The sequence below is a fragment of the Protopterus annectens genome, chromosome 8.part0 (assembly GCF_019279795.1).
Source record: "Protopterus annectens isolate FY-2018-M chromosome 8.part0, PAN1.0, whole genome shotgun sequence".
NCBI lineage: Eukaryota > Metazoa > Chordata > Ceratodontiformes > Protopteridae > Protopterus > Protopterus annectens.
This window is the reverse complement of record NC_056741.1, coordinates 1,394,327,203-1,394,355,090: the sequence shown is the minus strand read 5'-3', so window position 1 is coordinate 1,394,355,090 and position 27,888 is coordinate 1,394,327,203. Positions and strand designations below refer to the sequence as shown.

Sequence of the window (27,888 nt, the reverse complement as noted above, 5' to 3'; positions counted from 1 at the left end):
ACAAAATTGTGTTCATTAATACAACAGATATGTGAAAAACAGTGTATAGACCAATAAACTTTGATCTGTTTGTAAAAAAGAAGCATCTAAGGAAGTGTGAAAAGATACAAAACAAAACCTAGAGTTTTGAAAAGTATAAAAAAATATTTACATGGGAAAGAATGAGAGATTTGATATGGTGCAATATTTATGCAAAGGCGAAAGCCGAATTAATCAATATAAAGAAGGCAGTCCCAAAGATATTCAAAGAGAAATACAGGCAAAGGCATCCAGATATGAAAATTTTCACAATAAAAAAAAATCACAAAGAGGGAATGTAGAAAAGAAGATTAGTAAAGTAGAAGGTAAAAAAAAAAATAGAAGTTGAACTTATGGAGTGCTTGCCAAGTGAAGGATTTGGTGTACAAGTTCTAACACAGGTTACATCACAGCAGGACGGAACAAGTCCCCAAAGTAAGGAGAAATAGGAAGTTCAAGAGATATCTGAAGAAAAATATGGACATGGGAAAGAAAAGACTTAAAACGGTGTAATCTCTATGCAAAAGAGAAAGCAAAACTAATCAATAAAAAAGAGCAGCACTAAAGATATTTGAAGAGAAATACAGGCAAAGGAATCCGGACATGGAAATCTTTACAATGCAAAAAATAAGAAGACAAAGAGGAAAAGCAGAAAAAGAGATTAGTAATGGAGAAGTTAAAGAAACAAAAACTGAGGTTATGGAGTACCTGTGAAGTGAAGGATTCGGTGTAGAAAATGTAATTCAGAAAGCACCACAACAGGACAGAGCAATGGACATCCGAATTAAGGGTAAAACAGTGGAAAAGGAAACAATTGGTCAGGTGCCATATGAAGATATTTTGGAGTCTTCCACAGGAAACCAGTAAAAATGTTCACTTGAAGCTGGACAGCAAGGGAAGGAAAGTACAGTTGTGTACACTTACCATAAATGTAGCTGTTTAAGTGTATTCACTGTTGCAGTCATTACATTTGGGTTATCTGCTTGCAGTAGCCCTCAGTCAGCCTGATTAACAAAGTCCTGGGTCCTGCGTCGGTTGCTGTCCCTTCTTCCATGACGTTAGGTCGTCAAGGGTATAAAACATGCAGCCAATGCCATTACATCAGTTTTTCTTGCCCCAGATGTCAGGTGCCTCCCAATGGGAAGCAATTAAATCTATAAAAAAAAGGATATAGCTCCAACAAAAAAGCAAATACACCAAAAAGCTTTTTGAGCCTAGTAAGGGAGAGTACAGGTATAGCCAAAAGAAGAAAAGGGGCTGGAGGGAGGGTAACCAGGACTGCAACAGTGAATACACTCGAACATCTACATTTATGGTAAGTGTACACAACTGTACTATGTTCTTCGTGTTTCACTGTTGCAGTCATTACATTTAGGTGGATTCCCAAAGCTAAGTTAGGGAGGAGGAATTTAAATAGAATTAGGACCAGCTATAAGGCCCTGCAAGAGTGCACTGGCAAAGCCAGCTCTGGATTTAGAGAAAATTGGCAAATGATAATGCTTGGTGAAAGTATGTACAGAACTCCACGTAGCAGCTTCTAGCATGTCCCTGGTAGGGATGCCCCTGAGAAAGGCTGTAGAGGTAGATGCAACCCTGGTTGAAAGGGGTCTGATGCCCTGTGGGATAGGTTTTCCATGGTGCTTATAGCAGAAATGAATGCAGTGGCCTATCCACTTCGAAATGGTTTGCTTTGAAATAGCTTTCACCTTTGTCCCTGCAGCAAATGCCACCAGCAGTTGTTCAGATTTCCTTTGAGGTTTAGTCCTATCCAAGTAGAATCTAAGTTGTCTGTGCACATCAAATGAGTGCAGTACCCGTTCCCCATTTGTTCTGTGGGTTAGGAAAGAAGGTAGGCAAAAGAATGGACTGATTAAGAGCCACACTGGATACTACCTTGGCCATGAAGGAGGGACTGGTTCTGAGGGACATCCTGTCTGCAGGAAAGATGATGAAAGGCTCCACTGCCATAAGGTCCTGTAATTCAGATACCCTTCTTGCAGAAGTGATTGCTAAAAGGAAAGCTGTTTTCCAGGAAAGGAATTTTAAATCTGCAGTAGCAGCTGGCTCAAAAGGAGGAAGAGTGAGTTTCTCCAAGATAAAGTTAAGGTCCCAGGCCGGAGTTGGAGCTCTCCTGGGTGGCCTTAAATTTTTGGCTCCTCTGAGGAGCTGCTTGAGCAGTGGGTGAGAGAAGAGGGGAGGCTCTGTGCTATAATGAGCTGAAATGGCTGAGGCATGAATTTTGAAAGGAGGAAAAGGGCAAGCCCTTATGAAGCATCTCAGTCAAGTATTGTAGAATCTAAAGTAAATTGGGCACTGCTGCGCTCATCCCTTGAGATTGGTTCCAGGCACTAAAATCTTTTCCATTTTGCAGCAAAAGATTTTGTAGTACTAGGCTTCCTTGCCTCTAAAATGATATCCATCACGGATTTACTGAGGGATGGTAAAGGAGAGATTAGGTAATTAGCCAGGCTGCTAGGTTCAGGGTTTGCAGCTGAGGGTGCAGAATCTGGTTCTTCTGCTGAGGCAACAGGGAAGGAGGAGTCTGCGGCAGGTGCCATGGGGCCAAGCGTGACACACTGCGCAAGAGGGGGTACCAGTGTTGGCATGGCCAGTCTGGTGCAATTAAAATCGTCCTTGGCTTGTCCTGTTTGATATTTAGTAGTACCTTGGAGAGCAGACGCAGAGGAGGAAAGGCATAAACTGATAGGTTTTTCCAGCTGAAGGATAGAGCATCCACTTTCCAAGCTAGCTTGTGGGGAATCCTTGCGCAAAATTTGTCCAATTGATGGTTCTGGGGGGAGGCAAACAGGTCTATATCTGGGCTCCCCCATTTGCCTGTCAACATGTTGAAAATCCTTGGTTCCAGTTTCCACTCGTGTGGGTCCATGAGGTTTCTGCTTAATCCATTTACCAGTGTATTTAGTTTTCCTGGCAGGAAATGAGCTTGTAGATTCACTTGGTAGCTCAAGGCTGTGTTCCACAATGCCATGGTTAGTCTGCAGAGGGGGTAAGAATGTGTATCCCCCTGCTTGTTTATCTACCACATGACAGTGGTGTGACAGTGGTGTTGTCCGTCTTTACCATTAGTTGTCCTGGAAGAATGTGGTCCTTGAAGGCTGTCAGAGCATTCTGTAAAGCTAACATTTCCTTTTGATTTATGTGCAGGTGCATTTCACTTGGGTTCCATTTGCCCTGAATGCATTTCCCTGCCAGGTGAGCCCCCATGCGTAGTCTGATGCATCTGTTGTTAAGGTTTGGGTGGCAGGGGGTAGAGTGAATGGCAGTTCCCTGTTTTGGTGGCAGGCCTCTGCCCACCAAAAGAACTCTAGGCGTAGGCAAGGTATAACAGGAATCATTGCTTCTAGATACTGTGAATGTTGACACCATAGGCTTTTGAGATACCATTGTAGTTTCCTCATATGCAACCTTGCATATGGAATTAGAAGAATGCAGGAGGCCATGAACCCCAAGGTTTGTAGTATTTGCCTTGCAGATAACTGGGTTTTTGTGGCCACTTGTTTAAAGTAGGTTGTCAAACGAATCTGCTTCTCTGGCATGAGGAAAGCCATCTGGGAAGTTGTATTCGAGCTTGCTCCCAGGAATATAATTTGTTGACAGGGTACCAGGTGTGATTTCTTTTCATTTATGGTGTACCCCAGACAAGTCAGCACCCTTTGAACAAAGGCCAGATGATTCAAAAGTATGTCCTGGCTTTCTGCCTGAATTAAACAATCGTCCAGGTATGGGTATAGTTGAATATCTCCTTGCCTGCAAAATGCAATGACTGGAGCTAGGCACTTTGTGAATACCCTGGACGCAGTAGATAAGCCAAAGGGCAGTGCAGAGAACTGATAGTGCATGTAGCCTGCTTTGAGGTGTAGGTATCTTCTGCAAGACTCCCTGAAAGGGATGTGCAGGTATGCTTCTTTTAAGTCTAGTGTTGCCAACCATGCATCTTTGCCTAGCATAGGAAGCAGCTGATGAAGAGTCAGCATTTTGAATTTTGAATCACCAGAAAGGTGTTTAGAGTACAAAGGTCCAGGATAGGATGCCTTGTATTGCCTTTTCTGGGTACCAGGAAAAGTCTCGAATAGAAACCTTGTCCCTTTTCCTCTTCTGGTACCAACTGAATAGCCCCCATGCTGAAGAGAAAGAGTACTTGATTTTGGGCCTCTGCCCACTGATTTGGGGGTAGATCTGGCCACCTGCTTAATGTTGGTAATGTGTGGAAGTGAAATCTGTATCCTTAGGACACTATATTTAAAACCCATTTGTCCTGGGTAATGAATTCCCAGTTTTTGGCCTGAAGACCAATCTTTCCGCCTAAAGGAGCATTCAGTTGGGAAGTGCTTGGAAGTTTTAAAAGCAAGTCATTGAGACAGTTTTCCATAGGGGGGAGTCTTACTACTCCCAGATTTGGGTGCGGAAACCCCCCACTGCTTAGTCTTGTGTGTCCCCTGGGACTGAAACCTGGGGTTTCTGCTGTGTCTGGATTTGGCTTGAGAAGACCTGGAAGGGGCTGGAAAGGACCAATTCTTAGAGGACCAATGTCTACTAAATCTAGGAGGCTGAACTTGTAAGCAATCTTTAACCGTTTGCATAGATTTAGCTTTATCTTCCATCTTTTTAAGAACTTCCTCAGCTTTGTTGCCAAACAGGCAGTTCTGATTTAAGGGAGCATCCAACAGTTTAGCTTTAACATGATCAGGCAAGGATTGCTCCTTAAGCCAAGCATGCCTTCTGAGCACAGACCCAGTAACAGCAGCCCTGCAAGAGGCCTCTAATTAATCAAATCCACATTGCAAAGTATGTTTTCCAACCTGTCCAGCAGAATGCATTAAATCCTGTAATTCTTTATTTTCAGCACAATCAGGAATCAACATAATTTTCTGTTTAAGCAATCCAATAACATGTTGTTGATACTTTAATATATGAAACTGGCAGTTTAAAGCCCTAACGGCCAAGGTTGCAGAAGTGTAAATCTTCTTACCCCATCTATCCAGCGCCCTGGAGCCTCTATCAGAAGGGGTAGGATTTTTAGCTGTAGAAGCCTTAATGCCCTTGGATCCCTGTGAAATAGTCTCTGGATCCACAATAGGATTTTTACAAGGAACTTGTGTGAATCGGGAACCCTGTAATATCTGTCAAGTTTTCTGAGAGCAGGAGGCAAAGAATCAGGGGCCAAATTAGATTCCGAAAAGGCATCATCAACAATGTCTAGTACAGGGGATATAGCTAAAGGCCTATGCTGAGGCAAGAGTAAGAAATCCCTAAGCCTCTTTTTCGAATCAGAAAAATTCTGGCTTTCCCAGTGGAAATGCTCCCTTAGAGTATGTAAGGTTTCACCAAAAGAAAAATCCTCTGGAGGGGAAGCAGAGGGAATAGAGTCCTCTATATCAGAATCCTCATAAGTAGATAAGGGAAAATCCAGAAGAATCAGAAAAATCAAAATCCTGGTCAGAAGACACATAAACAACTTCAGTCCTAGGTATCTTAGAAGGGGGAGGTTGGCCTCCCTTGATTAGAGTTATAAGCTCTTCAGCCATTCTTACCATTTGTTTTTTAGGCATAGAGGCCTGAGCATGTGGCCTGGGTGTCAGATTCTTAGGCATGGTTCGAGATTTAGGCCTAAATGAAGAAGGAGGTGTCAGTTTAATATGCAAGTCCGTAGGCCTGAATACACCCTCAGAAGCTGGTGGCTGCACAGTGGCTCCGGACCCATCCAAGGTAGAGACATCCGCAGGTTCCACAGTTGAAGCATCTCATGGCATACTGGACTACGAATGGGTCTCAGTAGAGGCCTGCGAATCAGAAGTATCAGGGTATCAGGGGCTGCGAAAGCCCCTCACTGAGTACCGTCAAACTGGCGACTGGCTTAAGAGAAGTTGCGTTGGCAGCTTTGGACCTAGGCAGCCTGTCTCTGTCTTTATCTTGGCATTTTTTCGGAATCCCAGTAGTCGGATGGCTAACTGATGACATTTCTGGATAATTAAACCGAGAACTGAAATATTTAGAGGAGAAAATATCCTGATGACGGACAGTGCACTGATTAAGTAAAGCACAAAATCGATAGCAAGGTACGTCGTGATCAGGGCCTAGGCAAGGAATATAGTACAAATTAAAATCTTTGTGAGGTACTTGGTTTCCACAAGTAATGCAATTATTAACTTTTACTGACATCAGTAAGGAACAAGAAAAAGTTTCCCCAACAGGGTACTTAGCCTTAGTTGAAGACTTTGGTTCTGAAACTCGAAAACAAAAATTTCAGAAGTCGCCGACCGGCACTTGCGAACTGATTCTGCTTCGGGCACCACACAGCAAGAAATACTGATTTAATGGCATCGGCTGCATGTTTTATACCCCTGATGACCTGACGTCATGGAAGAAGGGACAGCAACCGACGCAGGACCCAGGACTTTGTTAATCAGGCCAACTGAGGGCTACTGCAAGCAGATAACCCAAATGTAATGACTGCAACAGTGAAACACGAAGAACATCGGGAAACTGTGGAAACTCTGACACAGTCAATGTTGAGAAGTGATAGGCCAGTTAGCTCTCATATGACAGAGCAATGAATGCCAGCAGGAAATGGAGAACAAAAAATGTGCCCTCAGTTTAGAAGAAAATGAGCTAAGAAAAGAATTACTTGATTTAATACAGATAGACAAACACATTAAGATCAATAAAAGAAATAAACTGCAGAAGGTCAATACAACTCAAAAAGTCAGAAGTTTGACAAAACAAATGAATACAGTAATTAGGACTGTCCATAATGATCCATGAGAAATAACAGAAGTAAACAGGATACATTATTGTGTACCTAAATAACTTATAAAGTTCTACCACAAGAACACAGGGTAGTGAGGGAAAGGAAGGGGAGAAATCAAATAACATCATGGAAGTATCGAACAGAGAAAACTATAAAGCAATTAAGACAAGAAATGTCACTGTTAGAAGAGTATAGAAGGTGGAAAAGATCAACAAAAATACTTAGAAAGATAAATGTGATAAAAGCAATGCCCATTATTAGAACTGATCAGGATCTATAATGCACTATCGCAAACAACAAACTAAAAATCTCAGCACAGATGGAAAAACTTAGAAGATACACAGATAAATATAAAAGAAAAGTACAAAATAAGCAATTTATTGATGACCCAAAAAAGGTTTACAGAGAATTGGGAAACAAAGTAAAAGAAATTGAAAGATCACCAAAAAAAGAAGAAATTAATACATTTTGGAGATTTATGAAAATCCTGTGGAACTTAAAGATGCTAAATGAACAAAAAGAAGTAAAAGAAAGAATAAGAAGTTGAAAAGGTGCAGGATATGAATTGGGATGAAGTAACAGCCAGACAGATTGAAACAAAGTTAAGAAAAGCCTCTAATTGGAAAACCCCAGGCCCAGATGCAGTACCTAACTTCTGGTTAAAAGTATTAACATCTTTGCATGAAGATTTAGCCATGAGTAAGAACTATTTATGTGCACACCCAGAAACAGACACCAGTCTGGCTAACAACAGGATAAACAATGCTCCTACTTAAGAGTGAACCTGCAAGCTACCCTAAAAATTATAAACCAATAACTAGCTTTCTGATGACATTTAAACAATATATTGGAACTGATGTCGATAGAGTTTATAGTCATTTAGAAGAAAACAAAATTATGGCAATAGAACAAAAGGGCAATAAAAGAAAGTCATATGGAACAAAAGATCTGTTGCTAAATAAAGTCATAGTGGAGAACTGTAAGAAGGGGAAGAATTTAACTATGGCATGGATTGACTACAAAAAAGCATTTGATAGTATCCCACATTCACGGATAAGAGTACTTAAGAATGTGTGAGATGCACCCTACACCGATCGACTACATTACAGTTACCATGGAACAGTGGCAGACTACTTTGCAATCAAGCCATGACAAAGGACAAATTATTATTCGAGGGATAAAAATTCAAAGAGGGTTATTCCAGGGTGACTGTCTGTCACTGCTGCTATTCTGTCTTGCTCTTAACCCATTAAGCTGTCTACTTAACAGCTTAGGCCATGGCTATAATTTGGCTCCTATAAAACAACAAAGTGTAAAGACTTCTCATCTTCTCTTTGTCGATCATTTAAAACTGTATAGCTCATTAGATGAGGAACTGAAAGTACAACTGCAAGTTGTCAAAACATTTTTCAGATGATATAAGAATGTCATGTGGTCCTGATAAATGTCAGAAAGCAACCTTTAAAGTAGGAAACTCCAGCACCAAGAAAACATCAGTTTGGGACAAGAATGTGATATAAAAGAACTTGAGCAAGTGTAAGTGCATAAATATTTGGGAATTGATGGAGGATCAACAATAAAACATGGAGAAATGTGAATAAAACTTAGTAAGGAATACTTTAGAAGACTTAAATTAATCCTGAAAACAGCATTGACATCTAGGAACAAAATTCAAGCTATAAACTAATTTGCTCTTCCTGTCCTAACTTATAGTTTTGGAGTGACTGACTAGACAAGACAGGAAAACAAGAAGGATGCTTCATGCTCACCAAATGATTTATAAAAATCAATTCATACCAAGATTATACATTCCCCGTTCCGAAGGAGGTATGAGCCTCCTTGAAATTGATTACATGTATAGATCTGCAATCATGGGACTGCACTCACATCTACTACCTCACAAGACCTAAATATAGTGAAAATTTTGAAATATGAGGAGAATAAATCTAAGATGACTTCCCTGCTCAGTCTAGCAGAAGCATATCGATGTCAAGCAGGAATGGAACGAGCAGCAACTGAATGTGTCAAAAAACAAAAGAAAGAATATAAGGCAGAGGACCAGATGAGAAGGCAAGAAATGTGGAAAAATGTATAAATACAGTTGCAACTATAGAAAACTTCTGGAAGAACCTCATGTTGATCAGGATAAAATGCAGGAATGGTTTAGAAGAAGCAAATTCAAACCAACAGATGAAAGGTTAAATCAGCAGCCCAAGACAGTGGGCTACATACACATTGGTTTACAAAGTCCATTAAACGTGAGAGAAACAGACAGAATTGGAAGCAGTTGCACAACTCATTGCTGGTTGTGACATACTAATGGCAGGACTGTATAATGAAAGACATAATAATGTTGCAAGACTGTTGCACTGGGGATTATGCAAACATTATGGTACTGAAGTGGAAACATGAGCCACAAAGCATCATAGAAAATGAAGTCTACATCACATGGGATCACCTATTACCAACAGTTCAAAAGACAGATGCAAGAAAACCAGATATAGTGGTCCATAAAAAGAAGACAAAAGTAGCATTAATCACCAAAATTGCTACACCTAGTGACTACAATGACTTGCATGCAGACAGACACAAAGTCATAAAATATCAGGATTTGCAGGCAGAAATTAGAGCAATGTGGAAGAACGATACCCAGACAGTTCCAATGGTTTTAGGAGCAACAGGTATTATAAAAAAAAAGAATTTACAATCGTATTTATATGTTACCAATACATGTAATGACGTACGAACTGCAGAAGGAGCCATTACTGGGCACATTGGGGGTGCTGCAAAGAGCACTTCTGGCTGACATCAAAGATTGAAACAATACTAATTTCATGAACTTTAATTGTATTTTGACTTAGGAATGAGGTCCATTCCCATCATGGTATTAGAAACCCAAAAGACTTGGATAAGTTAAAAAAGTAACTATATTATAGTCCTAAAGTAGCAGAAAATAGTCTAAGAAGTAAGCCAACATGAGAATGGAGAAAGGATATTCTCCCAATAGGGATGACTGCAAGTAGAGTAGTGAAAATAGGAAAGAGGGGGCTGAAATTTACTGAAGGAAAGTGGCAAAGGAAGCAGGGTACTGGGAACAAATAGCTAGAGAGGGAAAGGTAACAGAGTGGGATGAGGACAAGAAGATATGTGGACTGCCTTCCCTACCCAGGACTGATATCAGAGTATAGGCACACAGAACAGGATAGGGAAATATTAAGTGAAAGACCTGCTCTTGTAGAGTTTTTAGTTGACTCTGGAACAGAAGCTGCTGTCGAAAAAGGGATAATTAGTAGGGCATATAAAATTTTGCATTATAACTATAACATTAAATTAGAGGAGGTTAGAAGAGAGACTGGAAATCAAATTACAACAGATCAATGGGAGTACATATACACAGCTCGCAAGTATGCAACAAAATCCAGGTGGTTTAGGATCTTAGGAAGTTTTTGCAGATGTATTTTTACAGCCCCAAGCAGACTTCAAAGAATTTCTCCTCAAGTAGACAGCAAATGTTGGTGTGATGAGGAAGAAAGAGGTAACTGGGAACATATGTTTTAAGAGTGTAATGAGTTGGCAGACTTTTAAACTTCCCTACAGAGTATTCCATCAAAAATACTGGCAATGGCTGTAACTAAGGAAATGGTTCTTCTGAGCTGGGACACAGGATCTTAATTTCCTAAACACAGTTATGCCTCTGTTGGCTGCCAAAAAACAATTACTTAAAAATAGAAATGAAAGTCTAAGTCAACTGTATTGGAAGTACTGTTTCAAGTACTTAATATTATAAAAGAGATGAATGAACTGCAAGAGGGATCTTTACAAAAGGGAAAGAGCGAATTACATGCAAATATAGGGAAACTGTGGAAACAATGCATACAGAATAATGTTCAGGAGGAGGAGGAATGAGGTTTAAGGGAAGGCAGGAATTCAGCAACTTATGTAAATGTTGGACTGATGACAACTAAAAAGAAGGAAGAGATATGATGTATAATGTATGTAAATGGAAAAATATGTTAATGTGGTTTATTTTCTTTTCTGTTTATGCATTATCTTTGCATATATTTTAAGTGATAATTTAATAAAGGTGTTTAAAAAAACAAAAAAGGCAATAAAGAAATGACAAAAAGTAATTTAATATCACCACAGACCTTCCATTCAGAAAAAAATAAAAGAAAACATCTGTAAACAAAAATGAATAACAAGACTGACATTAGCATATACTTTCTGAATCTCAGGAATCAGGGACAAAACCAATAAAATGGGAGGTCAAAAGACCATAGGTTCATAGGTAGGTACTAGGCTATTGGCCCTAGGGCCTGTATAAGCCTAGCCAAAACGATGCCCTGGCTTTTGCCCCCCAAGAAAATTATTTTCCTGTGCCCCTATCGACCAGAGCCACAGAGGTGATCCCCAAGGTGAATTTCCTATTTCCCATCCAACCATCAAGATTTTTCTTGAAGAGTGCTAATAAGGAGCTTTGTTGGATATAGATAGGTAGTTTGTTTCAAAGTATGGGAAGTCTCTGGGACAGGAGTCTATCCCTCCAGCATGTTCTGTTTATTGTGGTGACACGGTTTAGGTCCCTACAGCATGTAGCTTGGAAGGATTGGGATTTGTTTAAGTGGAGCTTGTCCAACAGCTCTGGGTCTGACATAGCTTTGTATGTAAGCAATATGCAACGGAGTAAAGCTGGAGTTTTTGGAGACGGTCTGCGTAGGGCATTGGTTTGAGGCCAGTAATCCTCTTTGTGAGGTATTTCTGCAGCCTTTCCAGTTGTTGTAGATGTCTTATGAAGTAAATACTAAAAGGGGCATTGTACTCTATAATGGGTCTAATGAGTGACGAGTAGAGGGGAACAATTACCTCTTTTTTCCTGGATGAGAAACCTTTTGTGATGAGGTGTGCCATGTAGAAGGATTTCCTGACTACTGTGGCAATGTGATTATCAAAGGAGAGACTACTGTCCACCTGTATTCCAAGGTCTCTGATCACACTTTCGGTGTTAAGTAGACCACCACCTATGTGGTAGCTCATGGGTACAGAGTTTTTACCAAAGGGGATGACAATGTACTTTTTTGGCACTGAGCTTGAAGCCATGGCTTTGACACCAGGCATCTGTCTCAGTGAGGTCCTTTTGTAGGATGTCCACATCATCAGGAGTTTCGATTATGGCTCCTAGTTTGCAGTCATATGTGAACTTCATTAGCCAAAGACCTTCTGTGTCAGCCTGTACTTCAGAAAAGTAGATACCAAACAGAAGAGGACCCAGGACTGACCCCTGTGGTACTCCACTTGTCACTGGTCTGAAGTCGGATTTGGAGTCTGCTACATTCACAGTGTGGGTTCTGTCGGTGAGCCAGTTGGCAACTCATCTTGTGACATAGGGATTTATACCTAGTTTAGTGAGTTTATCTATAATGCCAGAGTTGGGGAGGATGGTGTCAAAAGCCTTGGCGAGATCTAGATAGGCTGTGTGAACAACCTTACCCTCGTCTACGGCTTTGGTGACTGCTTCAAAGAAGTCTATCGGGTTTAGGAGACATGATCTGCCTTTTGCAAACCCAACCTGGGTGAGGTCCAGAATTTAGAGATTACCAATGTCTTTGTTTATAAGTTCCATGATGATACGTTCCATGGTCTTGCAGACCAGGCTAGTTAGGGTAATGGAGCAGTAGTTCAAAGAGTCTGTGGTGGCTCCCCTTTTGTGAAGTGGGATAACCGTCGCTGTGAGGCTATGATTGAGCATGGTGCTTAGGTGGGGTGCCAGTTCATTCTGTAGTTCATGTAGAATGCAGCCTGGGATGTTGTCAGGTCCCATGGATGCTGTGTTCTTGGTTTTGGAGAGTGTGGTTCTTACCTGTGCAGCCGTAAATACAGGAACTTTGCATTCTTCTGGTATAGAGATGGGCCCTTTAGGGGGTGAGAGGGGAGTAAAGTTAGCACTGAACCTATCTGCCAAGATGTTGGCAATATCAGTTGGTGCTGTATATTTACTGCCATTGTGCTGTCACTCAGAGCAGATCTGAGTGTTGCCACTGACATAGCTATAGAATGCTTTGTGGTTGTCTTTAGAATCAGTGGCAATTTTGTTTTCGTAACTAGCTTTGGAGGATTTTATGGTGGATCTCAGCTTCTTACTGAGGTTGACCAGGGAGTTCCTGCAATCATGGGATTTTACTATTTTTTGCAACAATTTCTTTCTTCTGTTGTATAGTTTGTTTATGGCAGGGGACCACCAGATTGGCTTCCTTTTTTTGGAGGATAACATCTTGGTTCTGTTAGGGGTAGCACGATCCATGGACTTGTGTAAGTGCTTATAAAGTGCATTTGTGTATGATTCAGCAGTCTTACCTCTATTGTCCTTCTGCATGGGTGTCGTGAAGTTTGTCACTTCTGTCTTAAGAAGCGTGAAGTTGGCTTTGGAGAAATTTTTTACAGTGGCTTCCCTAATGGGGGGTGGGGCCAGGATGTCTAGGGTGATTAACTTGTTGTCAGATCTGACCAATGAGGAAATGACCTCTGGTGTGGAACACTGGCCGCCTATGTTGATAATGACCAGGTCTAGGATATTGCTGCCCCTGGTGGGGGTGTGGATAAGTTGATCCAAGGGGCAGGAATTTATGAATTCCAGAAAACGTTGAGCAAAAGAGTTGGCACAGGAGTAGTTTTCCCAGTTAATGGTGGGGTAGTTGAAATCGCCCATTATTAGGGTGTTGGGGTGTACCCTAATATTTTCCAGTGTATCAAGAAATAAGGAGTGGGAATCCTGGGGCATGGTGGGGGATCTGTAGCAAGTTACAGTTTGGATTGCGGTCTTGCCCAGAGTTAGTTCCACTTGGATAATCTCGGATGCATTATGCTGAGCAACTAGCCTGGAGGTGTGGATATCCTTAATGAATATGGACACGCCTCTGCTTTTAGTGTTTCGGTCCAGGTTAGGTGGCCGAAAGGTGTAGTATGAATTATAGCCTGGTAATGCAGGGGTGCTCTCTGGAGCCTTGAACCTGGTCTCTGTCACTGCACAGATGTCTATGTTCTCCATTTTAAGGAGTGCCTCGAGTGAATGCATTTTGAGGTTTAGACTTCTAGCACTGAGTAGCATTACTCTCAGAATTTGCTTGCTTGCACCTGTTATGGTGGTGAATTTGTCATTTGAACCTTGCCTAAAAAAGGCACTATAGGGGTGGCAAGAGCCTTAGCCAGTATCTGGAATCCCAAGGGCGACAGGTGCAGGCCATCTCTGGCAAAGCATTGTGGTCTGTCGATCATGTCATCCCAGGCAGACAGATACTGGATCCCCTTAGAATGACAAAAGAAGCTTAGCCAATTGTTGAAGTCAATCATTTTGTCCTTGTACTGTGATATCATTCTGGGTGATGGCAGGATGCTACTCAGGGCTAGGGTCATACCTGCTTGGGCTACAAGATCGGAGAGCTCTTCCATGTCTCTTTTCATGGTGTCCAGGGAGGTACATCTCAGGTCATTCACACCAACATGGATAATAACAGAGTCATATTTGTACTTGTTGTGGCATGACCTGAGTGCATGCATTATGTGGCGGATCCTGGCACCTGACAGGCAGCTGACAGTAACTTTCTCCTTGTTTTGCCTTGTGAGTGGAACATCAGCGTGCCTGACTATAGAGTCACCTATGACTAGAATGTTGGATACGTTGTTATGCCTTATGGACTGTGGTTGAGTGGCACACTGAGTTTGTGGGCTATGTGTCATTTGGGTTGTGTTGGGGGGTGGAGGTTGCTTGTGTTTCTGCTTTGGAGGTCTCTGTTGCTTGAGCAAATTTTTATTGAGAGCCTCCACGAATGTAGGTGTGTGTTTTGTGTTTCTATGTGTGTGTGTGTTTTGATGGTGTAGGTTTTGAGGGACTATGTGATGAGTGTGGTGTGGTGCAAGTGTTTACCTTCTCCTCTTGACTGTCTAGTCCAGTCTTGGGTGAAGAGTGCTTTTCCAGTTTGGCTATATAAGTGCATCTCTCACAGGTTGCAGTGTTGGGTGGTAGGAGGAGACGGTTGTCTGTGTACATGAAGCAATTGCTGCATTGCCCCAAGATGCCCAGATTCATCAGGTAGACAGGAGAAAACACCAGGTGCTGACCCTTAGACATGCCTGGATAGGTGCTTATTTATTAAGTACTAAAAACTGTTTTCCTCTAGACAAGTGAGGAAAGTTAGTGCTTACAACGAGTTCTAAACAAGTGCTGAGCTCAAAGAAACAGATTTGAGTGCCAAAACTGAAAACCTGACTAGTTCTAAGGGAAAATTTGAAGAGCGGACTTTATGGTGCCGGGAACAGTTTAACCCTAGCTTAGCGGCGATGCATAAAGTGTATTTTTTTTTAATATAACAGTAGCAAATGAGCAAACTGATTTAAACCAATTAAGCATTAAAAAGTTAAAAACTGAGCCCAGTTCCAGCAGTCTTCGATCACACAAATTCTAACTGCACACTCCTGTCACTAGGGTGCAGGGGAACCTTCTCCAAAAAAAGATGGTCTGGATTAGTGCTCATGTTATACAAACAAAGCTAGATTCAGCAGGTCTGAATTTAGTATATGCTACAGCAAACAAGGCATACCAATTTCAGAAAGAAACAGTTCAAATAAGCAGGCACAACAAGTCTTTAACCAGAAACTCCCAGCTCAGAAGGGCAGAATTTACCCTCTCCTCCCACAAGAGTGCTGACCACACCTTCTCAATGTACAATAACTGGCCCAAAGCCCAGGTGCTTAAACCAGAACTAATACACTTTCAGAATAACAGACACTAAGCCTTCAATCAGCAATTCCCAACTTAGAAGGATGTAAGCTAGCTGTCCTGCCACAACAGGGCAAACCACAAACCTTAATATAAAACAACTGGTCTGAAGCCCAAGTGCTTCAACCAAATGCTTACAATAACAGTTACAATTTAATCAGGCTACTTACAAGCAGTAATAAATGCAGCAGAATAAATGCAATTAAGTACTTTTAAGAACAAGCAGCAAAAACAAAATAAAGTAATAAAGTAAGAAGAAACAAATACAGTAAAAGCACATGAATAAAGTGCATTTTTATATAACAATAGAAAACGAGCAAACTGATTTAAACAAATTACCCATTTAACCAGTAAAAAAAAGCTCAAAACTTCTCAATCAGACAAGTTCTAACTGCACACTCCTGCCAATAGGATGCAGGGGAACCTTCTCCAAAAAAGATGGCCTGGATTAGTGCTCAAATTATACAAACAAAGCTAGATTCAGGATGCCTGAATCTAGTCTATGCTGCAGCAAACAAGGCACACCAATTTCAGAAAGAAACAGTTCAAATAAGCAGGCACAATAAGCCTTTAACCAGAAATTCCTAGATCAGAAGGGCAAAATCTAGCCTTTCCTCCCACAAGAGCGCAGACCAGAAACCTTCTTAATAAAAAATAACTGGCCTGAAGCCCAAGTGCTTTAACCAGAACTAATACACTTTTAGAATAACAGGCACTGAGCCTTCAATCAGCAATTCCCAACTTAGAGGGATGTAAACTACCTGTCCTGCCACAACAGTGCAGACCACAAACCTTCATAATTTAAAACAAATGGTCTGAAGCCCTAGTGCTTAAACCAAAAGGCTTAGAATACCAGTTACAATTTAATCAGGCTACTACCAAGCAGTAATAAATGGAGCTGAATAAATACAATTGAGTACTTTTAAGAAGAGACAAAAGCAAATCAAAGACAGATATTAAATTGCTCTTATATATTATAAGAGCCGACAAAATAGCAAGGTTTTCATTACCATGTGTTATGTGAAGGGTATGAAGTCTGAAACTCATATGACTCTCAATATTTAAAAACTGCAACCCTCAACTATTTGCCATAAAAAACACCAATTTTACAAGATACAGGCCAAACACATCAGGCAAAATGAGGGCCAGAGGAGCGGTATCTCACACACACAAAGACACATAGACATCATTTTAGTATGGGAATGAGAGAAAAAGCCAGAATTAATGACAGAGTAAAGGAACAAAGTAACAGACAGATGTTAAGTATTGTCTATTGTTGTTATATGTTTAAACAATTATCTGAAAGATTTGAAGTCAAACTCAAATGACTCATCTTTTAGAGACTGCAATCCTCAAATATTTCCCAGAAAAAAAAAACAGATTTTATGAGAAACAGATGAGGCAAATCAAAAATATGCTGACAAATTAGCAGAGCTGAGAAGTGTGTGTGTCTCTCTCACACACATACAAGTACCTCTTTATTGACTGTGCACACCATGGACAGGGATTGTAAACAAATGGATGCAAGTACGCATAACAGCACAATAATACCAACATGCCCTTTCTCTAATGCTGCTACACCAAATCAATACTAGTCATTGCTACTTGTCCTGCTTAATAGTTTGCAAATCCTGCAGCATAAGAACAGAGAGAACAGAAGTTGTTTGAAAGGCCAGCCAGAAGAAAATGGAGCACAGACATCTGTTAAGCTGACTGATGCAAACAGACATATGTGCGTCAAGAAGGCTCTCTGTGAGAAACAAAACTAACGGCAGTACTATGCTCATGCTCGCAAGTAGGTGGAAGATAGAATAATAATAGTAAAGTTACTTAAATGTCTCAAGCGGCTTTTTTTTTAATGGAGACATATTTTTGCATTAATCTTCTGATACTACAGCCATAGTGGTTTGAGCTTTAGGTGTCTATTAATGCAGGACTCTGAAGTCAAGGCATCGGATGGTTGTTATCACTCCACTGGGCCTCATATGTTTCTGACATGACATTTTCAGAGATTGTGGATATCGATTCTGCAATTCTCAAGAAATTTGGTTTGTACATGACTTTCTAATTGTACAATCACTGACATTTGGAGTTGGTTGCCCCAAATGCTTTGTTGTCAGTTATCTACATCTGAGAGAACTACTGAATCAGTGACAAGTCTCACACAGTGTTGATCATGAAGCCTTAGGGATCAAAGCGACAGCTAACCTACAGTCCTCTGTGTTTGAAGGCTTAAGCTGAGTATGATACTGTAAAGGTATGTCACATCATAGGCTGACAACATACTATTCAAGGTTATAGGTTAAAAAATTAAACAACCGTCCCTTTCAGTGGTTTGGGTTCAGTTAGCTAGTATACTGCAGAAAGTGCTGTTACACACAAAATACCTAATACTGCACAACTGACAATCTAAGTCTTAAATGGTTACCATGCTAAACTCAAGATGCTTCAGGTTCAGATGCATCTGATAATATATCAACGTCTGGAATTTTATTTCCCTCTGAAATGTGCATCCCTAGTAGTTTAGGCCTTGAATGGCTCTGATACTGTATTTTCAATTATCTAATCTCTGGATGCAGACTATGAACCTTACGTAGACTGGATCTAAGCAGCTCACAAGAGTACCCAGTGTTTCTTCAAACTTCTACTAAATTAAGTGCTGTACAAGACACAGAATGGGTTTCAAATGGTTTTCACTCTATTTCCACTGTGGATCCATCTCAATTCACTACAATATAACCTCTGAGAACTTGACTGCAAATATCGTACCTAGCAATGATAAGTTGTCGGCGTTCTTCTGTGCTGTACTCCTGTAATAAGGGAATTCCTAGGACTTTTACTTCTTCTAGTCTGGGGAACAAATTCAACTTTTCAATGTCTTCCCAGTCATTCAGACCTGCAGTCACCAAGAGAAAGCAAATACAGTTAGAGTTATCACAACTGATACTGTACATCATTTTCTCATATATTTAATAAATCAAGGTAAAAATCCAAGCAATTCCTGTATATTAATTAAGCAAAATGGCAATGAATCTCTTTCATAAAAACATGCTTTGGTGGTGTGCCTTTTACCAAAGTGCTTGCAATAAGTAAAATGAAGATTTAGCCACACTACTGAGTTTAAGAGAAACTTTTGTAGACATCAGTGATTGAAAAATTACTAACTTAAGATAAGACACTAACTTATAAACACTGTGCGCAGAAAAGGACCCGTACTTGGAAGTAGGGCAGGGATGGTATTCACTTATGAATGCTTGGTGGTTGGATGAACCATACAGTTTGGTTGTGCTCAACCTGCATCTACAAGGTGAAGAGAGTGGGGTCAGATGCAATGTCAGCCAAGTAGCAGACAAAAAAGGTGGATTAATATAGGTTAGACCCTTACAGTAGAAAATGGCTCTTGGAACATAAAATGACACTTCAGTGCTGGAGAAGAAGCTGTGAGGAGCTTGTAAAGTAGAGATAACTGGTCTCACCTCAACACACAACAATGATTCTGAAACCCGGGTTCTTGACTGAAGGTGGTTTTCCTCCTTTCCTACTACACTTGAGCTGCCCTCAGGAAATACCCTAGATGGATGTAAGGATACTTAACAAGCCGCTGGTTGAGTGTTGCAGAGTTGGCTTTCATGCCAGTATATATTGCTCTAATTCAATGTAAGTTGCAAAAAGGAAAAAGCTGTCTGTTTTCTGTTCATGTATGTTATAGCATTGGAATTTCTAGCAAATTTGAGACACAGGCTTACAAAATCTTCTCTGAGCAACACACATGAACAATCTTTTATGTGAATGTCAGCTGACTGGAAAATATGACAGGAATTAATAAAAAGCTGCAAGAAAATGCAATACCTGACTCAAAGGGCACCAGTTAAGATAAGACAGTGCTTAACAGAATTCCTCTCTCTCTCTATCAAAACAAAATTATCAATATAAATCAATATTTACATTGATTGGAATTAACTCATCTAATAGTCAGATGTAAACCAGCTATAAGACTTTGCAGTAGCTCTTATAACTGTCAGGTCAGCCTGCTATCAGGATAAAATTAGCATGAAAAGGTCAGAGTAGACTAGAACAAAGAGTTGCACACTGACACATAATTCTATGTATTGTAACAACAGGGAATGGCTCTTCTATTTGAAGTTTCATAAACATGTATTAGGCAGTGATTTTCTATCTCTGTTACAAACATTCCTAGAACATATGGGTAAAGAATACAGAAAATGTAAACACATATTCTGTAAAATGTACATATATATCTACAAACATCAAAGAATAAGAAAATTATATTGTTTTTACTTCATATGCTGTCTATAGATTAAAGGACAGGAACAGGTGTTCTGCCTTGTATATACGTATTGTACGACAGACTCGATTATGTGAAGTTCTTTCTTATTAAGCTTTTGTATTACTTTGTACATTGCAAACTCTCATTAATTCTTAATAATGTAATAGCAAAACAGATATTAAATGTAGCTATAATAATAATAGTCGTTCTTATTAGAAAGATTAGAAAAATAATAATGTCATGATAAAGCTGAGCAAGAAATGCTTGTGTCTGTACCCTTTTCAAAAATGCTGCTGAGACAGTTTATTTCTGTAAATAACTGTATGACCAGATTAGGACACAGTCTAGTAACACACTCTTCCCATTCAGGGAAGAAAAGATAAAATTATTTTGTGTAAAACAGCACTGAGTAAAATAGAAAGGCAGGACTACATCCTTTAAGACAGTATAAATAACTTGTGTCCAGTTGCAATCATTGTCATTTACATGGGAAATAAACTGTGCCGATCCAACTCTCGTGCTTTGCTCGCTTGTCATTTAATTTCTTGTTATTCTAACTGCTTAATAGGGTACCATTTCCTGACTTTGCAGTTTTGCGGGGAGACTTCAATGTTTATTTGGAGAACATATCTGGAGGGGCATGACTATGAACAATGTTGTTCTTCTTCTTTCGGCTTTTCCCGGTTAGGGGATGCAACAGCGGAACTCCGGTAGTTTGCCTAATATGAACAGTAGCGAACTGTTGATAGACTACTGTGCAATTTATGAGTAGTGTTCAAAAGTGTCCTTGGTACCGCAGCACCTCAGACAAAGAATAAGTGGTAGAGTATGTGTCACGCCATCCGACCTGAGGCACTATGTTCTGGACAACTGGATCACACAATATGCTGGCCTGTCAACCAATCACCAGCTGGTGGTAAGATTATCAGATAGTCAGATGGCCAAGGGGACAAGCAGTATAAAAGCAAAAAAAAATGTATTTATTTATTTTTAATTAGTAAAACCAGAGAACTGTAGCACACCAAGGTGTGGTCTAAACCGACTGTAGTAACTACTTCCTACACTGCAACAAGCATTTTGCTACAGTTTAAAAGTAAAAAAAAAAAAAAAGTAAAACCTGGGTGCTGTAGCATTTCACGAGGGATAAACTGTAGCAACTGTTTGCTACAGTTTAAAAGAAAAATAAACAGATTTCTTTCTCTCACTCTCTTTTTTCTTGTAACTAAAATGTGAGGAAGGAGGGCAGGGAGCACAGACAGGACCTGACTGGCACTAGTTAGTGGGACTGGCAATTGCCACGGATTGATCCAGCTACACCTCTGCCACTGAAGAAGGTTGGGGGAAAGTAATGGTGCAGAAGAGTGGAGATGGTGTTTTGTAGTGCCTGGAAGAGTGTGATGTGGTGGCTTCTGTTTACAAGCTGTGTCCAAATAACAGTCTATGATAATTAATGTCCAAGTAGGATGAAGATGGGATTTTTTTATACTTACAGAGATATCTAAGGATAGGAAGAGCTGAAGCAAGTAATTTCTGGCAATGACAAGGGGATTCTGCAATGGAGATGTAGGAAGCCAATCATCTAAGCACTGGAAGATGCAGATCTCCTCGACTCAGTGATGGATTTTAACTACCGCAATGCACATAGTGAACTTGTTGGGTGAGGGAGGAGGGGCTGAGGTGAGACTGTAGGGCAGATCTCAAAACTGATAATGACTTGACTCCCAACAGGAACCTCCTGGACTCCCAGGCAATTTGCGGTGAATGTTATCTTCCCGGAGGTCTACTGACTACATCCAGTTGTTTGCATATACGCAAAGCACTATCACTTGCATCATGACTTTCCCGAGTTGGGTTTTTTGTAACATACTGGTTTAAGCTGCTAAGATCCAGAGCTGGCCTAAGGTCCTTATTTTAATTTGAAACCAAAAAGAATCTTGAATACAGCTGGACCATCTCTGGTGTGATGAGACCACTTGGAAGCTCATTTTTCAATCAGAAGGCAAAGTACTCTTGTGTAAGTAAACTTTCCACAGCTATACATACTCAAATAGATCACTCTTGAAGCAGCATAAAGCTATACGGGACTTATCCTGCCAAGAATATCAGATACCTAGTCAGTATACTAATCTTTTGGGTACCTTCCTCACATACCATACATTCATTAAAGTATGACTGCAATACTGGTAGAAATAGGATCCCACAGTGGCCAGAGTATATAAAAAAAAATAGGTGGATGGAGGGAGGGTGTAAGTACGGCAACAGTAATGTATTCAAACATCCACTATTTTAAGTTTACTTGCACAGTTATATTATGTTAATCATTAAATCACTGTTGCAGTGGTATAAAGCTATATGGGATTACTGTGAAAGCTAAGACAAAGTGTGGGGAAAGCATGACCAGAGTTGAGAAGTCCCTGGAGAACAGATTTAGCAAATCCTATTCTTGCTGTTGAAAGAAAGTAAAGTTTGCAGTGTTTAGTGAAACTGTGTTAAAAAGGACCAGAGGACCAAGTTGCTGTCTCTAGCACAGTTCTAAAGTCCACAATTTACAAAGGGGTAGTTATCTGTCTTCAAAGTCTAGTTGCAAGCCAAACACAATAACGAAAACACTGCTGAGAGGATATTTCTGAATAAATGCTTCAACAGCAAGAAAGCTCTGTACAAAAGCCTGATTAATATACTGAACAGACTTCGGATATCCTTCACTGGATATATGCCATATAGCTTTATGTTCATCACTATATCACTGTTGCAGTTATATATCTCCTTCTTGCTGCTCTGTGCTGGTGGGGTATATTGTGTGGAAATGGCAGAGAATGCTGGTGCGGAAGGTGAGAAAGGGTATTTTGTAAGCTCTGGATATTATTTTTTTGACGCTGACCCATGTGATGGCCATTCACACATCTTAGTGAAGAGGTAGATGGCTCCCAACTGCCTCTACAAGGAGCAGTCAGGCAAACCTTCAGGGACATTGAGGTTGTTTTCTGTAAAAGGGACCTCTGAACTCCTAGTTTTGCAGACCACATCCACCTGTGGGGCACTATCCACTGAATAGACCACTTCACCTTGACCACCCGTGTCAGAACAGAAGTCAAAGGACTGACACTGGAACTTTTTAAACTAATGGGATTTGGGATCTTTTTATTTTGAGTCTTACTGAAGGATAAAGTACAGTTGTGTAAACTTACCATTAATGTAGATGTTCGAGTGCATTCACTGTTGCAGTCATCACACTTGGGTTATCTGCCTACAGGTAGCCCTCAGTTGACCAGAATACCAGAGTCTTGGGATTTCTGCATCGGATGCTGTCACCTCTTCCATGACGTCAGGTCAAACATGCAGTCAACGCCATTACATCAGTTTTTCTTGCCCTAGATGTCAGGAGCCCACAAAATAGGAAGCAATCACATGGCGTGGAACACCTCCAGTAAAAAGTAAATACCATTTCCATAAGATATGGACCAAAAAGAGGATAGATAGAAGGTATAGAAAAGACAGGGGGCTGCAGGGAGGGTAACCAGGACTGCAACAGTGAATACACTTGAACATCTGCATTTATGGTAAGTGTACACAACTGTACTATGTTCTTCATGTTTCACTGTTGCAGTCATCACACTTGGGTTGATTCCCAAAGCTGAGGAAGGGTGGAGGCAGTCAAGAAGTATTAGGGCTGGCTAGCAGGCCTTGTAAGACTGCTGTGACAAATCCAGCTCTGGATTTAGAAAAGATAGGCAAGTGGTAATGCTTGGTGAAGGTGTGTTACAGAACTCCAGGTTGCAGCTTCCAGGATGTCCATGGTAGGGACTCCCCTGAGAAATGCTGTACAGGTTGAAGTAGTCCTAGTGTAATGAGGTCTGATCCCCTGTGGGGTAGGTTTTCCATGGTGTTTGTAGCAGAAATGGATGCAGTGTGCTATCCATTTAGAAATGGTTTGCTTTAAAATGGCCTTGCCCTCTGCCCCTGCAGCAAAGTTGAATAGCAGCTGGTCAGATTATCTGAAAGGTTTAGTCCTGTCAAGATAGAACCTGAGCTGTCTGTGCACGTTCAAGGAGTACAGGATCCTTTCCCCTTTATTCTGAAGATTAGGAAAAAAGGTTGGTAAATGGATGGGTTGGTTTAAAGCAACACTGGATACCACCTTGGGCATAAATGATGGGTTAGTCCTGAGGGAAACCCTGCCTGCATGGAAGATAATGAAGGGTTCCACAGCCATAAGGGCCTGTAACTCAGACACTCTTCTTGCTGAAGTGATAGCTAGAAGTAAGGCTGTTTTCCAAGAGAGGAATTTTAACTCAGCTGTAGCAGCAGGCTCAAAAGGGGGAGCATGAGCTTCTCTAGTACAAAGTTAAGGTCCCATGCAGGAGTGGGAGCTCTCCTTGGGAGTTTTAAATTGTTAGCTCCTCTCAGGAACTGTTTGATCAGTGGGTGAGAGCAGAGGGATGGCTCAGTATTGTAATGAGCTGAGATGGCAGAGGCATGAATCTTAATGGATGAGAAGGATAGGCCTTTGTGGAGCAGCTCTGCTAGATAATCTACGATTTGAGATAAGGTGGGCACGGCTGTGTCCTTTCCTTGAGACGGGCTCCAAGAACAGTATCTTTTCCACTTTTCTGTATAGAATTTCCTAGTACTAGGCCTCCTGGCCTCAAGAAGGACATCCAGCACCTGTTTGCTGAGGGTTGTTGGTGATGTATTCAGGGAATAAGCCAGGCTGCCAGGTTCAGGGTTTGCAGCTGAGGATGCAAAATCTGTCCATCCTGCTGGGACAGCAGAGAGGGGGTCTGATGTAGGTGACACTGCTGTCAGACTGCGTAGGAGTGGGTACCTGTGCTGGTGTGGCTAGTCTAGTGCAATAAGGATTGTCCTTGGCCTGTCCAGTTTGATCTTGAGTAGTACTTTTGAAAGGAGGGACAGAGGGGGAAAGGCATAGATTGAGAGGTTTTCCCATGTAAAGGATAGGGCATCCACATTCCATGCTTGGCTGTGGAGATTTCTGGTGCAAAATTTGCTCGGTTGATGGTTTTGGGGGGAAGCAAAGAGGTTCACCTCTGGTGTCCCCATCTGTGTATTAGACGTTTGAATGAGTTGGGTTCCAGTTTCCACTCGTGTGGGTCCATTAGATTTCTGCTTAAGCCGTGTGCCAGTGAATTTTGTTTGCCTGGCAGGAATTGAGCTTGCAGGTGCACTTGATTGCTCAAGGCTGTGTTCCACAGAGCCATGGCTAACCTGCAGAGTGGGTAGGAATGAGTTGGCCCCTGCATGTTTATGTACCACTTAACTATGGTGTTGTCTTGTCTTTATCAAGAGTTGTCCTGGCAGGATAAAGTATCTGAAGGCTGTCAGTGCATTCTGTACAGCTAAGATTTCTTTATGATTGATATGCAGGCAAATTTGTCCTGGGCTCCATTTGCCTTGAATGCATTTGCCAGCCATGTGAACCCCCCATGCACAGTCTGATGTGTCTGTTGTCAGGGTTTGGGCGGCGGGGGGGGGGGGGTTGAGTGAAAAGGAGTCCCTTGTTGTGGTTGCATGCCTCTGCCCACCAAAGGAACTCTATCCTTAGGCAAGGAATGATAGGAATCACTGTTTCCAAGTCCTGAGAGTGTTGACACCAGAGACTGTTTAAGTACCATTGAAGTTTCTTCATATGCAGTCTTGCATATGGAATTAGTAGAATGCATGAGGCCATGAACCCTAGGGCTTGCAGTATTTTTCTTGCAGATAGCTGGGTTTGGGTGGTCAGTAGTTTGAAGTAATTTGTCAAACAAACCTGCTTTTCTGGAGTGAGGAATGCCATCTGGGAAGTTGTGTTCAAGCTTGCTTCCAGGAATACAATCTTTTGGCTGGGTACCAGATGTGATTTGTTTTCATTGATGGTATACCCCAGAGAAGTTAGGAGCCTCTTTACAAATGTCAAGTGCTGAAGTAACAATTCCTGACTGTCCGCCTGAATCAGGCAATCGTACAAGTATGGGTAAATCAGAATATTTCTCTGCCTGCAGTATGTAATGGCTGAAGCCAGGCACTTTGTGAATACCCTGAACGCAGCAGATAAGCTAAAGGGAAGTGCAGAGAACTGATAGTGCATAGAGCCTGCCCTGAAACGTAGATATTTCCTGCAAGATTCCCTTATGGGGATGTGTAGATAAGCTTCTTTTAAGTCTAGGGTGACTAGCCAGGAGTCCTTGGCTAGCATAGGAAGCAGCTGCTGGAGAGTAAGCATTTTGAATTTTGGTACCACCAGGAAGGTGTTGAGAGTTGACAGATCCAGAATCGGGCGCCAAGAATTCTCTTTTCTGGGCACCAGGAACAGTCTGGAGTAGAAACTTTGCTCTGCTGGAACAGGCTGAATAGCCCTGATACTGAGAAGAGAAAGTACTTACTTTTGGGCCTCTGCCCACTGGTTTGGAGGAAGGTCTGGTAATCCAGTTGTGGTTGGCAGTGAGTGGAAGTAGAATCTGTATCCCTGGGATACAATGTTTAAGACCCATCTGTCCTGGGTAATATACTCCCAGTTTTTTGCATGTAGGGCCAGTTTTCCTCCTAGGGGTGCAAATACTTGGGTATGGCTGGGATGGATGAAGGACAAGTCATTGTGAACTTTTTCCATAAGGGGCTGGCTTACCACTCCCCGTTTTTGAGGAGGGAGCACTCCATTGTTTATATCTGTGCATACTCTGAGACTGTAGTCTTTGTGGTCTGTTGCCCCTGGGTTTGGACTGAGAAGGTCTGGGAGGGACTGGAAAGGATCAGTTTTTTGAAGGCCAATGCCTACTGAATTTAGGTGGCTGTACCTGTAAGAAATCTTTAACAGTTTGCATAGATTTAGCTTTTTCCTCCACCTTTTTAAAAACAACTTCTGCTTTTGAGCCAAACAAACATTCTTGGTTTAATGGAGCATCTAGTAATTTTGCTTTGAAATGGTCTGGCAAGATTTGTTCCTTCAGCCAAAGCATGCCTTCTCAGAACAGACCCAGCGACAGCAGCCCTGCAAGATGCTTCTAAGGCATCAAAACCACACTGTAAAGTATCAAGTCCAAAAAATCAAAACTGTTGCAGGGAGAAGCAGGACTCTTGAAAAGCAATGTCCATGTATACTCAAAAAGGCTGCCTGTAATGGCACACCATCAACTGTTCTTTAAATTCAAAAGTCAGTTACAAAAAGTCACAACTTGCTATTCAGCACTGTCAGGAACTTCCAATTGCATCAGTTAACTTCACCGAACAATAACCTGTAGACATTCAAATACACTAATCCAAGCTTTCAGCGAAGTTTAAAGGAAAAGAAAAGTTTATTTAACATCCGGCAAGCGCTTTCAACAAGGTCTTCTTCAGGCCGTTATACAATTTTTCAAAAACTTTCACATACATTTATAGAGGATGTGACATAAACAATCTGATGTCATATCCTGTGCAATTTAAAAACAGTTAAAAATGAAAACATTCACCTAACCATTTAAACACTGTGACATTTAAACACATAGCACTCTTGGTAGGAATAGCAAATATAGCTACTGTTTATAAAAGCATCAAAACTTTTTTGCATCCCTAAAACTATTACAAATAAAATATGTTAGAACTTTAAAATTATAAAACATTCTACTAACCATTTAAAGGCTATTGAGTTAAAATACCTAACTTTTAGTTAGGTATGACTTCTTACAAGCAGCATTAGCACATGCGTTGACAAATGCCATAAACTACACTATTATTTGCACGATCATCAACAATTACAGTTCTGTGACTGTTCACACTAAAATACCTTGAAAGACTGAATATTCTTCTAAACATTCAGGCATCTTGAAGTAGTATACCTAACATTCCGTTAGGTGTAAAAAATTGTAATATTACCAAGCGCTAAATTCTTGTTACTTATAACACATATAAGACCCACGTGGGGGTTGATGAAAGGGGAGGGAAGGGGAATGTGATACTGATGGATGGTGTATGAAACAACTGGTGAAAGGTCAGTCATGCCAGACAAGGGGGTGGAATAGAAAGGGTAAAGAGAGTGGGGGGAATAAAGGGGGGGGTGATGGGAAG

At 41.0% G+C, this 27,888-nt stretch overlaps 1 protein-coding gene across 2 annotated transcripts in view; it reads right to left on the bottom strand.

Annotated features, from left to right (window-relative positions):
* TBCEL (tubulin folding cofactor E like) overlaps positions 1-27,888 on the bottom strand; it is a 730,316-nt gene that overhangs the window by 228,191 nt on the left and 474,237 nt on the right. For both annotated transcript variants that reach the window (XM_044080979.1, XM_044080980.1), the window contains exon 6: positions 18,327-18,453. In XM_044080979.1, coding sequence (XP_043936914.1) covers positions 18,327-18,453 — 127 coding nt within the window. The remainder of the gene's footprint in view (positions 1-18,326; positions 18,454-27,888) is intronic.